At 34.3% G+C, this 17108-nt stretch overlaps 1 protein-coding gene across 2 annotated transcripts in view; it reads right to left on the reverse strand.

The window, feature by feature from the left end:
• Tmtc2 (transmembrane O-mannosyltransferase targeting cadherins 2) overlaps window positions 1-17108 on the reverse strand; it is a 391166-nt gene that overhangs the window by 132547 nt on the left and 241511 nt on the right. For both annotated transcript variants that reach the window (XM_027919857.2, XM_027919916.3), the window contains 3 exons: window positions 11676-11761; window positions 11065-11249; window positions 9861-9939 (listed from right to left, as the gene is read on the reverse strand). In XM_027919857.2, coding sequence (XP_027775658.2) covers window positions 9861-9939; window positions 11065-11249; window positions 11676-11761 — 350 coding nt within the window. The remainder of the gene's footprint in view (window positions 1-9860; window positions 9940-11064; window positions 11250-11675; window positions 11762-17108) is intronic.

A 17108-nucleotide genomic window follows, 5' to 3' on the forward strand; every position in this document is an offset into this window, starting at 1 on the left:
CACACACACACACACACACACACACAAAAACAGAACAATACAATTGATAATCACATTATGTATCAACTTGGATTTAGATCTTACATTTTTACTAGGTAAGTTGTTAAAGAGAAATCCCCAAATAATACTTTTTCCTAGAATCTGCAGTCAGATAGAAACATAAAACATCAAGATGAATTATGTCAAGAGTTTAACTTGCTGTGATTTTAATTCTCACTTCTTATTTCACAGTGTTAACATTGACATAGAAACATTAGGGAGTCTGGCTTTTGTTTTTAATGTATCTATGCCACAAACTTGCTGTAACTCTTAACAGTCAGATTTTATGACTCTCTTATGTTTCAATCTTAATCTTTTCCTTGTGTTATTCTTACAAAATAACACAGTCCAGTTGCCCAGATAAAATGGTTCTGATTGGAAACCTCAATGACTATTGGGCAGAGCCATAAATAAATAAATAAAATATCCACAGGATCACAAAAGAGGCCACTTCCTATCTGACAACAGACATTAACAATCAGAGCTTCTGAAGTGAAGGGATTGAAGTAAAATGAAATATTTCCAAATCCTAAATTAAGAAGGGTTATGAAAAGGTTCAAAATGTAACACTTCAGTAAATTCTGTAGCATTAAATTTAAGGAGGAACCTCTGAAGCTTGAGAATTAGGTTTAAGCCAAACAAAGGAAATGTAGGAAAAAAATGTGAATATGTGTTTCATTAAGTCAAAAATACTAATCATCAAGAAATAGACTAAAACTTCAATGAAAGTTAAAAGGGTTCCTAGTTTCTAGTGTGAGGTTATATATAGGAAACATCTGATGTGCCATGAAAATTTAATTGGGAAAGAAGCCAGGGGCCTGTGTCAACATTTCTCTGCTTGTATCTGGGGATTCTGAAGTTCTCCAGTCTAATCAATTTTCTTTATATTTTCAAGGAAATAAATTACTAAAATGATCAATCCACCAATGTTGGAGCCAATCCTATTAGGTGCTCAGATCTTCCAAAACTTGGGAGTGAGACACCTGTGTGTGTGAAACCTGTGTGTGTGTGTGTGTGTGTGTGTGTGTGTGTGTGTTTTACCTTCATGTAAGGGGAGGTGAGGATCCTTTTCCGCAAATGTAATATTATACTGCTTAGATTTACAATATAGTAAATAAAGTAGCTTCACATCACTAGAACACTTAAGAAACACTAAAAACAAGCAAAGAAGTGTTAACTGTGTTTTTAAAAAGAAACAACGTTAGGATTAGAGGAAAGAAGAATGATTAAAAGTTAGATTAGCCTGGAAAGAATTAATGAATAAACTGGGAGTCAGAGAAAAAGGAATCCAAACAGTTGCAAGACAATGGGAAGAGACCCTCCTGTGGGTCAAGAGAGTACAAGGGACGATTTTTCAGTTTTACATTAACATTTCAAGGAATATATTCTCATGTGCATTCCTGAAATCAAGCAGCATGTCTCTATAATAGGCAATGAATAATTTATTTGCACTATAAATTGCTATATTGGTGTTAATTCTAAGGCATATCAGAAAATTCAAAATTTATCCATTTCCATAATTAACATGTTGGCAAAAACAACTTTCATTCTGGAATAAAACACTGCATGCTGTAGTCCATCTTTACTCATTTAAAATAGACAATGGTTTCTATCAATGTAGGTAAAATTTAAATAATAGCGCATTTGGAAGGTTATATGAGATTTTTAAGTAGAAAACAATTCTTTCCTATGTATTAAGAATGACAGATCTAAATAAACACACAGTAAAAAATTCAGAATTAGTAATGTATTTAGTTTCAAACTTCACTTTTTTACTCTTGTTGAGAATCAGAACATAATAATACCTCAAAGTAAGGCTTTTTGGCTTGCTGAGTAGTTGAACTGAAGGAGATTGAAAAGAACTTCAGAAGCTAGATCTTTCTGACCTTTTCCCTGTACTACTACCTTCTGCCTCCATCGAAATTAGAATTCCTCTTTCCTAGGGAGAGTCATAAAATTACAACTCTTTTCCCCTCAAAGCAAGCATTGACCTAGAAAGGTCAGTCTCTCCCTTCTCCCTTCATCCTCTAAGATGCTCATTCCACAGGGGTTCTGCCCCATAGCCAGTGGCAGGAAGGAGTATTACACAGGAAGACCAAGATGATTCTGGACAGACAGACCTTGCTGGGTTCCCCTTCAGTCTATGACCATTAGAACCCATCATTTTTTGTTCAAACGTATTTCTATACCATTGCCAACTTTTCCTCAAACCTAAGCCTAAAAATAATTTCCCCTGGGTCTTTGGATCTTCATTTCTGAAGACTCCAATTATATAAAACTTTGATTAAATAAATTGGCTGTACTTTTCTTTAAGAACCTCTCTCTTCTTTATAGGAGTATCAGGGGCAGCCATTTTAATGGGTGAGGAAAAGTACCACATCTTTCTGCCCCCACAGTTGCCTATTCTAAATATGTATAACAAGAACTTCTCATTTCCTTGACATTAATTTTCAAGGTTATCCTTCACACACAATTTTCTTCTTTCACATGACCATGTCCATTTAACTAAGTGACATCAAAGCTGACATCTTTGAGAATGCCAGATTTTGAAATCTAGTTAATGAATTTCCCAGTTGTAACATAAAAATCACCTCAGTTTTCTAAATACAATCCAACCTCAATTTACTACTGAATAAAACATTCACTCACGGCTATTGCCCAACAAAAGGTGAAAATATGTACATTTTCCCCATTTGTCTCTATTGAAGCCTCAGAAAACATTTTTTTTCCAAACAGAACACAATGAAACAATTTGGGATTCAGAGAATAAGAAAGATATAATTAGGTATTAATTTGAGTACATTCATTTCCTCATAATTCAATTTAAAAACAAAGTTTTTAGGCTTCAGTCTTTCACTTTACCACAAAACTGGAAAAAGCATGAATTAATGTAACAGGTGGGCTTGTGTGGTTTTAATAGCAATGAAATATAATCAACTGTCTCATATCATATTTCCAGGAAAGTAAGCAACATTGAGACCTAAGCATGATCCTTTAGCAACCCCTCTATTGACATTCAAGTGTGCACACTCCCCATAGGGACCATATATCTTCTGGCCCTGGGTTTAATTGAAACTTTAAACAAAATATATTACCTATTTAATGCAGCTGAACTGGATGCTGCCCTTTGTAGTATACAGACTAATGCTTAGCAATTAAGGTCTGAAACCGTACATAACATGGAATTTATACCAAGCGTGAATGGTATAAAGAAAGAAACTAAACCATAGCAATTTGATAATGAAAAATTAACTTTTAGGACAAAAATCTGTGATTTTGTTTCGTTCATAAAAGAAAATCATTATTTTTGATAAATAACTAAAAATTCACAATTTTCCTCTTTTTGACTACTTATGAAGTGAATTTCTGAAATTTCTCAAATCTGTATTTTGTCTCTCAGTCCTGATGAACTTTATATATCTGGCTCGCATCTCCTGGTCTTTCTTTTCTGATGATGAAAAAATGAAAGTGAAATAAGTATAATTATTTTAAAAATTAGAAGTTAATGTTCTTTGGGGAGTTGTATAGATTGCTGTCTAATCCACTTATACGGTCATACTGACATCTATAGGATTGGCTCAGGGTCGTCAATAGTGCCAATGGAAGCGATCATGGGAAAACTCACCAGACTCCAAATAGGGGAAGCAGGTGGTACAAGAAGCTTAACACTGTTGGAGTGTTAATGCTTCCACTCTCAAAAGATGTGAAGTTCAATCTCACAGTTAAAAACCATCTCATTCACAGTCAGCATGCTAAATGCCTGGAGCAATTCACTTAACTAGTCACAGAAGAACACAGTTAGAATGTAACCATCAGAGCAAAAAATCTAAATATCCTCACTCTAAAATGTATTCTGGTATGTGGTAAGGTTGGAGACACACACACACATAGAATAATCCATGAAAAATAACTGATTCAACTAAAACACATACTATACAGATGGCTGAAAGAGAAACAGACTTCTTTTATACCCTTTCTACCAGCTGAACTGAGCACATAATGTACATATTGAGGTAGAGGTGAGATGAATTTACAAATAAGACTTTGCATTTTGTTTTCAGAAGGTACACTGTGAATCTCTTTTGTCAGTTCTTTCCATCAAAATAATAAAAAACCTAATGATTCTTGGTTAGATATTTAACTCTTTATACAAGTTTCCTTCTCAAAATAGAATTCTATATTTTTTTTACCCAAAACATTGCTCTAATGAAAAATAAAGTCATCTTTCCTTTCATTGTTTCTATATTCTCTATGAGCAGCCCACTACTATCAGAGAAAAACTCTTATAGCTAAACAGCTACTTCAAAGAGCTAAAATTTAATCAAAAGATTTTGAGAGTGTGAAAACATTTTTTCAATTTCAAATGTATGTAAGTAAAAGACTTGTTAGCTGAAGGCTAATGGCAGAAAACATATTTTCCAATATTGGGCTGAGACTTAAAAGTAACAGGAGTATATATAAAACAAAACAAAACTAGAAATTATCAAAATAGTCAAAACTATGTTGAAAATAATGGCAAATAAACAATGGGCCATTGTTACACAATTCCTCTCGGGGAGATTAAAAAAAAAAATGTAATATATCCCAAAGATGAATGCATAGTATTCATTATGTATATTTCAGTGAACAGAAAAATATGAGTATGTATGCCAATTGTGATAGTAGTATCACATTAAACTATCTAACCTGAATTCTTACATGTTTTGTATAGCCCAGTCAGCACAGCACAGCCTACCTAGCGATAGGCAAAATACTGTCTAGGTGAGAGTAGTAATTTTCCATTTCATTTGTAGGTATTTACTTACTAAGGGGAGACACTAAAGACCTCTGAACTCTCAGAAAACTCCATGGGAACAGGAATCATATTGACTATATTTCCTACCACAACCTTCTCTCTATCACTCCCAAACTCAGCACTTATGACTTTAAGAAAAATACTTTATTTACTCTCAGAAGTTATTCCAATCCGTGACTGTAGACTGCAGTGATGAGACAGTAACCCTAAATTCTCCATTACTCCATACAGATTATGCCCTTCTGTTGTCAAGATATATTGCCAAGATAAAATGGTCTAAATTGCTTGTATAATTAAACCCAACAATTACTTTGCATTGAGAAGGACAAGTAATTTTATTTTAAATAATAAATAGATGCAAAAAGACCTTTGGGATTAGAAGAGCTCCAACTGATAAGAATAATAGGAAGTTATAGCCTAATTTTATTTCTTATAATCCTTTAGGATTATCAAGAGTAATGCTGAGTGAAGATAATAAGGGAAATAAACAATTAGAGAAAGAAGAAAACAATTGAGGGTGTTCAAAATTATTCTGTATTAAAAATTTTTAAATACACTGCCTATTTAATGCATTTGTGACGAACCACAATTTTGTGGATGGCTTACTTTTTATAGTTAAACTGGGGGGGGGTATATATTTTATTTTATTTACTTTTTTTTACTTGTCATCAAATGTGTACAGAAAAGGTGTTCTGACATAGCAGAGAACATGCCAGTTTTTGTAACACAGAAGGGCTAAATAGAAAAGGCATTTGAATTTAAGTCAAGAAACTATACTTCTGGCTCAAACACAAACTGTAATTCTGAACAGACTGAATAAATTCTTTGGGTGTTAATTTCATATCTTGGAAAATAAGAGAGAGAATATTATGAGAATTTTAACGTATGAAATGTGTGTAATTCTGAAATACACCTAAAACTTGAGATGAAAAGAGCAGAGACCGAAATTCAACCTGTGAAAAATATGTCACAGAAAAAAGGAAAAAAAAACCTTCAACCTAAATATGGCTGTTTTAACTTATAGGGAGAGCTCTATTAATGGAATTAAGATAGCTGGCATTAGCTGAATATGCTGTTTGACTTTTTGTTTTAATATGGCTACTGATAAACGAAAGAGTGACTGTGGTTGCTGATAGAATACAGAAATGGGCCTGGAGAGAAAATACACAATTCCAGACAAGACAGAACTAAACAGAATCCCTATTGAACTTTGGTGACTGCAAGGCCATCGATATGACAAAAATCTTATCTATGGAATAATTCTATTTACACTGCTTACTCCAAAATGGACTGACAGAGAAGATAATCATCCACTTTAGGAGCTTTAAGCCTCACAGAAGTGAGGAAGGTCACTTTATAAAACACTTACCCAGGTCAGACATTTGGACCAATATGCTTTACCTTCATTATTTTAAGCAATTTTCAAACTGATACTATTATTACAGCTATCTTATCCATGAAGAAACTGAGACTTCCATTAAGTAGTCTGCCCAGAAATACTCAGCCAGAGAGTGTTACAGTCAATTTGAACCTAGGCTGTCTAACTTCAGAGGCCCCCCTCGACAGATTAACTCCCCCTGTTACCTAAGGAGAAAACTGTGGCACACAGAATTAAAGTGACAGAACTGGCTAAGAACAATTTTAACATTTACCTTATGACTTGGTTTCTTAATATTTCATGTTTTTCACATCCTACCGAGTATAAGAACTTGGGTAAAAATTTAATATTTGCATATTAAGTAATATCTGTTTTATGTTATTTCTGTGTTTGCAGTTCGCCTAAATTCTGGAAGAAAAGATACTCAATTGTTACTCAGATATCTTGGTCTTATAGAATCAAAGAGAATATGAAGAATATATCTCTAAATGTTGTTTACGTTTACTTGTGAACTACCACAATAAAATTAAATAAATGACCTTAAAATAATATATGAAAAATTGAAGTTGGGGAGGAAATTAATCAAACTTATTTTGTATTAATTCACAAGTGAGAAAAGTATGCTCATTTGGCGTACAGGATGAGTAAACTGGTGTGTATCATGTTGTCATGTAAGACATTTTTCAGAAAATGTTCAAAGGGAAGGAAAGTAAATAGGACCAGCATGTTTTAAAATAGTACTGTAGTGAGTTCAGTTTTAAACTTATAATACCATATAGGTATGAATGTATTTTTTCATGCGTATTCCTTTATTTTCTAAACTTTTCCTAAAAAAAAAAAGAATAGAATGGGGGAAAAATCCTAATATTTGTATATATACATACAAGTGCTGAGGAGTGAAAGTCCTGAAGGGGTAAATAAATGAGACATGAAAAAAAAAAAAATGAATCCTTGCAGGCTATGTCTAGCCAGACATTGTAATCCATCACTGATCCCTAAAGGGCACTAATAATATGTAAATGTGTGAATTAGAAAACACATTCAAGGCTGTTGATAAACTTGATAGGATAATCAGCACATGCTGACAGACTAATGAAACTGATGAACTGATAGGGCAGCTTATCTTCCAGGCCATTTTTTTCCTTGTCAAATGGAGGCTAATCAAAATGTATTAGGAGTTAAAGCAAACACTCAGGGGATTTAACCCATTTGATTAGGAGGTGAACTCACTCTCTGAGAAAATTATAGTTTCCTGAACCACTGAAACTATAAAACCTGATCAGCTGACAGATCTTCACATAAAATTAAACAGAAGTCAGCCACTACAATTATAGAAGAAATCTGGAATTTTAAATCATATGAGGATCCTCCTGTAGAAAATTGGTAGGGTGCTTTTCAAGCCTGGGCAAAGAGACCACCTCTCTCTATAATGGAATATAAGACAAAGGAATAGGCAATAACCCTAGGGACACATTTATCTGTCGCTGCCTATGTGAGCTTAGCACTTGTGAAATCATACGAGAGACAGATCCCAAAGTAACAGATGAATTTTCAATCCAATTTATTTACATGAAATAATTGAATGAATTTTCTGAAAACCATTAATTATGGTGAACACCTCCTCTTTCTATTAATAATAGAGATATCACATGAATCCTCCTCTTTCTATTAATAATAGAGACATCACAGTCTATTGCTAAGGATCTCAGAGTCCTATCCTGATTTAAAGAAAGATGTCTAATTGAATCATTGAAGAAAATTAGAAATAAGGCCTTTCCAGTTAAAAACAGAATCATAAAGTAAAATTGCTATGCCTCTTTATACAAAGCTAAAGAAAGCAATCCCTTTAGAATTTATTTTGGTGTGAAAAATATCTGGCATTATTAAGATTGTTAAATTTTTGGATAAATCTGCACATTCTCAGCACACATTTTACATACCTGGACCTTTCAGATGAATGGCAAAATCCTGGACTGTAAGAAGCACTGTTTTAACTCATAAAAATTTAAGGGCTAAAGTACCTTTAATGACACTAGACTTTACCTCATGTAATCATATCAAAGAGGGAAAAGAACAATTAAGAAACATCCCACTGTCCTTTTTTTTTTTTTTTTCCCACTGTCCTTTTTAACATGAACATTAAATCACTTTATAGTTGAATAGGCAAACTACAGTGGGAATCCCAGAAACTGAGAATGGATTTATTAACCTTTCTTTCCAAATGACGATTTTTCCTGTTCACTGGAAAACAAACAAACAAAAAACACTGAGTCCCTTTTCATCTTTAACTGTTTCTAAATTTTACTACAGATGATGTTTTCTAGTTTGAGAGGGTTTGAGACTTTTTGTGCATGCACAAATTAGTCAAATCATAGGATTTCAAAGTGTTATATAATCCTGAAGGTCACATAGTCTAATCTCATTTATTTTATATGCATATGGAAGGCCTAGAAATAGTACAAGACTTAACAAAATTTAATAAAAAGGGAAGATGTGAGTTTGAAGTTTGTGTTTTTTAAGGAAAAAAACACAAGAAGTATTTGATTTGAGGACAAAAGTTCCTTCTATCTTGAAACAGTTATCAAAACATCCACAGGGTGCTTTAAATGTTGAGTATTCTGTTTCTGAGAGTCACATGCTGAGCAGGTGGTTTTCAGCTGTGCCTACCAGCCAACAGCTGTGCTAATACTTTCCTACAGGAGGGTTGGGATTAATCGAAGGTAAAAGGCATTTTATTAGATTTCTAGTTCTTGACCTCTTCTACCTAGAAAAATCCATGCCAGAGATTTATATACTGCCTACCTGACAAGATAATGAAGCTAATTACTCAATCTAGAAAAAGGGATAATTATAGGAACATACTTAGGGTCTTCAAATTCTTGTTCATTCTAAAATATTACATGAAAAAAACCTACTGAGATTCAAGGCCTGATCAATAAAAACAATATAAGTGGCTCAGTTATTCTCATCTTTTATGTACATCAAACCCCAGAATCTCCACATCATTGCAGATGTCTTTGTTGTTGTTTGTTTGAGGCAGTACTAGGGATTAAACCCAGGGGCATTGTACAACTGAGCTGTATCTCCAACACTTTTTATTTCTTATTTTGAGACAGGGTCTTGCCAAGTTGCCCAGGCTGGCCTAGAACTTGCAATCTCCTCTCTCAGCCTCCAAGTAGCTGGGATCACAGGCATATACCACTGCACCCAGCATAGGTTTAGTTTTGAGAATCTTCTGATTATACAAATAATATAATATAAATTATCATGAATTTGATACATTCATTGAAATGAATATGTACTTTATTAATCCCTAAACATAACTGAAAATATATACATATGTAGAAGGTATTGCTTCTTCATTTTCTAGATTCTAGCTAATGCTTGGTATGCAAATGGTTTTAAGAGCCTCTTACAACAATTCTAGAAAGTGGCCAATGTGCTAGAATTGCTAATTTAATGCATTTATTTTGCTAATGTCAGAAAAAGTGTGCTGTCAGAATTTGAACATTACTTCCCATTGTGAACAAAGTTTCCTTTGTTAGTACTAATAATATGATGCATTAGAATTCCATTTATCACAAGCCCAGATTCTAATTTCTCCACAGGTCACTGAAATGTCAATTAAAATATTAAAGTTTTACTTACCCATCATATTGTACAAGCTTTGTGGGGCAAACTGTCTTGGCATTTTCTGAATTGCTTCCTTGTATACACTCAGGGCTTCCTAATTTAAGAAGAAAAAAAAAAAAAAGAAAGAAAGAGAGAGAGAGAGATAAATCATCATTAAAGTACAGGGATATTCGCTGAAAACAAGATAATAACATTTCTCCAAAGTGAAAACTACCCATTGCTATTTCTAAATGGTTCACTAGAGGAAAATAATTGAGTTGTCCTTTGGTAGCTTACTACCTTAATTTCACAAATGAAAATGCTCAGCCTAGTGAAGAATGCTATATAAAAATTTAGTTTAACAAGGAATCGAATGTTAGCAATGTTCTTTTAATATAAATTTTCCAGTTCACACGATTAGTCAATAAAAAAGAAAAAAAAGTCCATACTTGGAAGTTATTCATCAGTTATAAAGTTCATAGTTACTTAAATTCAAGCAATCCAGTGGGATCTAAATAAAATATCAGCAAACAAATAAATCTTATGACCACCGAGACTTGCTCAAATTATTAAATGTAATTAGTTTAAAAGTAGTACCTTTGTTGTTATATTGCAGTCTTTGTGAAAGAGTATCAGGGGCAAGGTAGAGGACAGTTTGAGGAGAGGAAGAAGACAGGGGCATCAGGATCACATGCAGACCTACCTTCTGTGAGCAAGGGAGGATGAGGCTGTTCACCTCCTAACCACACAGTTACATCACTCCTCCACCCATTAAAAGAACAATATAATTTGCCTTTATTTCATAATAGTTTTAAAAAGAACTAAAGAGAAACAGAATTTACATGAAGCCACTTCCTACTTGAAATACAAAAAAAATATGTAACTTATACAAATTATAACACTGGTTATAGGGAAACAGTTCTGTTAACTGTTTCTGGGATCATAAAATCATCAATGAGCCAATAAGCTTGAGAAACAATGCATGTGATTTTTTTTCCTCCAACAGTCACAAATATATTAGCATCATTTTTTTCCTGAGAATTTTACAGGAAATGAATGTGCAACAATTTTATTTGCAAAAGTTTTTTCCCAAAGAAATTTGATGACAAAATCCTTCGACTGTGAATACATATTAGTTTCTGAAGGACAGCAGTGGCCCTGTAAAGAGATAATGGATAGGAAACATGGAGCCTGGAACAGAACAGGGGGCAGGAAAAGGACAGACAGGTTGTGGCCAAACCTCATAGCGTCCTTCCTCGTGATAGAGCTTTCCCAGGTTGTACAGACAGCTGGTAACGGAGCTCTTGTGTGCATGAGGGTCCTTCAGGTTTTCATCTGGGATATCAGAACACTTTAGGAACGTCCGCCGGGCTTCTTCTGTCTTTCCTTGATTCATTAGAATAATACCCGTGTTTAAGTACGCAGCTATGGGGGGAAAAATTAGAGAAGTGTGAGAAGATCATCTACACTATGGATGAAACAGTTATCTTTGCTTCAGTTTAGCTTCCATGGATTATTTCTTATTAAAAATGATAAATATTTATGGAACAAATACATGGGTTAGATAATGGTAGTGGGAATCATAAGCATCACTAAAAATATACACAAAATAGTCTCTCCCTTCACAAAACTCCAAATATGATTGAGGTTAAAATCTAATTGAATAAATCATAATATTTCTGAAAGTGAAATTGAGAGAAATAAAATTGTTAGAGATTTATCACTAGACTAGCAAGTACTCATGAAAAAGGAGCACCAAGGGTGTTCTCTGTGAAGCTGTAAGTCATAAAGGTAATTTTCACAAATGGGAAAAAAGTATTTAAAACCACAAAAAATTTGAATATTACTTACAAGCCAGGGTGGGCCTGCTCCCAATGGCCAATTTATAATAATGTAGGGCTTCTGCAAATCTGCTGTTCTCCTGTAGAAGTAACCCTCTGCAGGAGGAAAACAGAAATTTGGAGACAGGACTATATTACTATATATAAAACCACAAATTTTTATTTTATATTCCAAAAATAAAAATGGTTAAGAGTGCAATAAAATGCCGACTTGGTATTATAAACAAAATTTAAAGTGAAGGAAATGATTCCTCAGGAGAAAAAAATACTGGATAGGTGTCTGTTGCATTTATGTTCCATTAGAAAGAATTGAATATTTTCAAAAGCCTGAACTTTCCCCTCTCTGGGCATCTAGTTCCCCTGCACTAGAGTCACTGACCACCTGGATTTCTTCTAGGAGCATGCACACTTTCTCATCACTTCGGAGAGAAAACCTGTCTAAGACCATGATATATATATGGAAACTTGAGATGTCTCCCTCAATAGCTGTTCAGTGGGAAATATTTGTTCATGACTCCCTGAAAGGAAAAAGGTAGTCTAGGTCAACAACAAAAAACAGTGTGAATTTATTCAGGTGCCATGAAGGAATAAAGAATAGAACTGGAGCCTACCTACATTGCTATTTTCTTGCTGTTTGGTCTTAGTCAAATACACTTGAATTTCAGAATACTGTTCACGTTTCAATTCACTATGCTGAAACACATCTTTCTCTGTGAACCCTACGACTCCATAGGCCTCCCTAGGAGGCTCCTTAAATAATAGCCACATGTATTATCCTAGCTATTCCAGAGCTCACCTGCATGACTGAAATGAAAATCAATCATAATCATTTCTATGATAATAAGATGTCAAGGATCTGAACTAAATCCAAAATGCTCTGACAGAAGGGTTTTGGCCTATCCCATCTTCTTGTAATCAGTATGTATCTTATAGTTGGCATATCTACTGGGCCTGCGTATTCCTATTATTACTGCAAATTACACATCCAAATTGGCCACTAAGGAGACTTTTGAAAGGGTAGTACATGGAGATCTGAGAAAAAAAGAATACTACTGATAAAGAACACCTTTTGTTGAGTATTGCTATGGTCAGGTATGGTTGGAGTTATTCCCTGAAGGTGCGTGCACTGGGAACTTGGTCCTGTGTGTGGCAATGCTGGATGGTGAAAAGACCTTTCAGAGGTAAGCCTAATGGGAGGTGGATGGGTCATGAGGGCAACACTCATGGAATCAGCAATCAGTTCTTGCAAGAATGCACTATTGTAAAAGAGTAAGACTGCCCCCCACCCAGCTCTGGCTTCCTGTCTCACCATCTGATCTCTCCCTCTTATGTACTCCTGCAATTATGATGCTACCGTGATGTGAGGCAGCTAGAGAAGCACCAGCCAGAGCTGGTACCACCCTGTTTGGAATTCAAATATCTAGAAATGTGAAACAAAAAAAAATTAAAAAAACCTTTTTCTAAGCTAATACAAGCATAAAATACTTAGCTTGCTTATTTATTTATTTATTTTAATTTATCTGGTACCAGGGATTAAACCCAAGGGCACTTAATCACTGGGCAAAATCCTCAGCCCTTTTTTATATTTGATCTTGCTGAGTGGCTTAGGGCCTCTCACTAAGTTGCTGAGGCTGGCTTTGAACTCGTCATCCTCCTGCCTCAGCAGCCCCCTCCTCCTCCAGTTCCTAGAATTATATGTGTGTGCCACTGTGCCTGGCCATACTCAGCTTATTTAATGAACATGTTGAGAAAATATTTGAAGAAAATAATTTTCAAATGCAAGAATGTTCATTTGCCTCATCAGCATATATTAACTTTATTATCTCTAATATTTGCAAAAGGTCATTTGACTAAATCAGAGAATTCTCAAACATGTTAAGATCACTTTCATGTACAGTTCTCTAAAAATTTTGAGCAACAATTAATTTGATCATAAAATGACTATGCTTTGCTATTAGATGCTCATTATAGTTTCTGAGAAGAAAAGGCAAAGCTTCCTCTAGTACTCTGATGTTCACAAAAACAGTTGTTTTAAAGGTGAGTAAAATTGAAAAAGAAACACATTTTTCAGAAATGGATACTATTCTTCATAACAATAATCATATGAACATAATGCTTTTCAGTTAACGAAGCTAATATCTGTAATTTTGTCTTTATTACTTCCTTTCAAATTTAGATAAAAAAGCTCTTCTCTTTGATAGAAGGCTAATAGCACCAGAGAAGAAATACCATGCAAATATTTTATTCTATTTTTTCTAGTTTTCCTTATGAATAAAGTCTATCAATGAGCTCCTAATTGTTCAATAACTTCAATATACTTCCCCATTACAACTTCCTTACTTTTAAACCTACAAAAAGGTTCACGAGACTCTTAGAGGGAAAGAAAATGTTCTACAATGTTTACTCATTCATCTTATTCCTCTACTGCTTATTACTGTTCTTCCCTTTAAAGTCAGATTTCCTTTAAGAGTATTCTGTGGTGCATATATTTAATATGTCAAATCCCATTTAACCCTTTGATCCATTTTAGGCTCTATTTCCAGATATCCTACTGAAATCTCCCATCAAATTTTTACTGATAATCGAACTCCCAAAACAGTGGATTGATCAGAGTTGCCCACTCAAAGAGACTGCTGAATACATACATCTTCCATCCTAAATTCTATTGCCTTAGTTTTAGAAGACCACAGTCTCCCATGGTCTGTTCCATTTTTTTTTTATCCCATCCTGTGCAGAATGAGGAAGAAAGTGCCACTTCACTCTTCCACTCCTTGAAAGCATTTCAAAGAATTTTCTTCATCTCTTCTCTAGAAAATAGTCTCTGCATGAAATTGTGCGCAACTGTGGCTCATCTATGTGCTGACTATTCCCCCTGCTGAAGTAATGGACTCTCCCTGACATCCAGATCTGTTTGCAACAGTTGACTGAGCCAAGGCAATCTAGGGGCTCACTGGAATTTCAAAGTCAACACATTCAAAAATTGAACAGTGTCTATGGCTCAAAAATAAATAACTAAATAGATAAAAGAAATAAAAAGAAAAGATCTTCTCAGTAATTAACACCATCATTTACTTCAGTGGCTTTAATCAGAAACCTGATTATCAATCTTGCTCCTTACTTATTTGAACAATTACGTGTTTTGCAAAATCTCTGAAGCCCACTGATACTTGTTTTTTCTAAGTCTCTTCACTCTGTCCCTCAAGGTTCATCTTTATGGCTTTGTCAGGGCCCTTTATCTTTTCTGCCACCTGAATAATTGCAATAGTCCACTAATTAGTCTCTACATAATTACATTTCTAAAGGGCAAATATGCTATTAGGCTAGACAGACTGAACATGAAAGGAATGGGCACAGATCTCTAACAATGTGCCTAAAGCCCATAAACCTCTAAATGTATTTAGCCCCGTGGGATGCTCAGTGCTGATATATTATATTCTATCACTTTCCAATTCATAAAAGATACACAGGAGGAAGTAATAAATAGTATGATAACCACACCTGGAGAATCCTGTCATGCCTGACTTGTTCTTGGGAGAACCCTAGTCATATGCAGCAGCCAAGTTTCCAGGATTACATAAAATGGGGTGCTTTGAAGTAGAGAGTATCTACCTATATAATCTGAATAAAGTTATCAATGAACTGAGACCAAGGTAGAAGGCTATGATGGCTGGTTTCTCATGGGTAAGGACTGATTGGTATGGATGCCACAAATGTGAACAAGAAAGAGATGTGGTCACTATGGACACACAAGTTCCTGGGGAAGAGGAATTTCCTAGTGTGGAAAACTGCTACAGTAAAGGACAGTGAACCAAGTTTGCTCCATCCCAGGAAAAGACAGGGGAAGGTTCACATAGCCCAAGTGACGTTGACAGAGGCTGTGTGACAGCATTAAGAGTGTTGTCATCAGTCCAACATCACAGGGATGCAATAGAGGTTCAAGGAATTAACTAACTCTATCTGTTATGGTTAAGAAGAAGAAAGCCAGAACTAGAACTGCTCCTGATACTAAATCCCATGCCCTATCTAGAGGAAAAGACTAAAATAATACATTCTAGATATATATGCACTAACTTAGGCTTCCTTTTGCTCTATAACTCTCAAATTTTGTATAACAATATCTTGTTTTAATACACTGAAAAGGAATCAAGTGTCATGTTGGCAGTTCATGATGAATTTGGGTCAATCCTAGCACTGTTTCCACTAGGCTTCTGTTACTGCTATTTCTGCATTGATAGAAAATTCTCCTTATTATACTGAAGATACGATACAGAAATAGAAATCCTTTACATTTCAATAATAATAATAATTTAGCAGTTAAACATATTCAATAGTTGTAATATGTCAGGTAGTTTATACATAATAATTTCTTATTCAACAGCAATCTTATATGAGGCAGGTCATTACTGGCTGATTTCACAGATGATAGATCCTGGGCAAAAAAAAAATTAAATAAGAGGCAAAAGTTCACACATTACTGTTAAAAAGTACATCGAAATCCAAGCCCAACAGTCTGGCTATAATTTAGGACCTGTATTTTAGCTGATTTGTAGCAAAAGATTTTTTTCTATGGCTGGTTAAATTGATGACATAGTTTTTTTGTATGTTGATCGTGACAACAAATTCATCTGGTTTGTTTAGATATTAAAGAAATTTTAATAGACCATCAAGCCAGAACCTGGTTAGAAATAATTTCACCCACATTATGCAAATGGTATATATTAATGTGACATCATAGTGCCCTTTGGGGAAAAACTGGAAAAAAAATCTTCCTGATTTGTTTATAGGTGATAGGATTAATTTATATAACTGTGTATGTAGGAAGATACAGTATATCTGTTTAAAGAAGATTTCATTTCTCACATTTCTCCTCCAGTGATTTGTCTTTCAGAACAGTCACTTAAATGACTGTCAGTAAAAAAGACTAAAATTGGGAAAGAGGAAGAATAAAGGATTGTCTTAGTAGAAAAAAAAATATATCTAAACATATGAGCCACAACTATTCATCTTAACACCTAAATTCTATATTTTCACTTCAAGAAAAATTAACAAAATGTTCTCCCTTAAGTCCTTTTAAATTTTTTAAAAATTTTGATTGTATGTTCTAGAAATTACCATCATGTGCATAAAATTTCTTTTTTCTGAGAAAGCATATCTTTACTTTTGTCATCCTTAACAATCATTTGTCTAAAATATCATTTTTTTTTAAATAACAATAATCCAGACACTTGATTAATGAAAACCTGTCAAACTCATGTTAACTGTTGGTTAAGCAGAGTTAAATGCAAAATTAAACGTATCAGGAATACAACTCTCTAGAAGATTCTAACCATTCAGACAGATTAAAGGGATATATTTATTTAGCACAGTGGTTCTCAACCAAGGATGATTTCTCGCCCCACAGAGTATTTGGCAAATCTAGAGACATTTATTGTCACAACTGAGG

This window comes from Marmota flaviventris, chromosome 3 (assembly GCF_047511675.1).
Source record: "Marmota flaviventris isolate mMarFla1 chromosome 3, mMarFla1.hap1, whole genome shotgun sequence".
Classification (NCBI taxonomy): domain Eukaryota; kingdom Metazoa; phylum Chordata; class Mammalia; order Rodentia; family Sciuridae; genus Marmota; species Marmota flaviventris.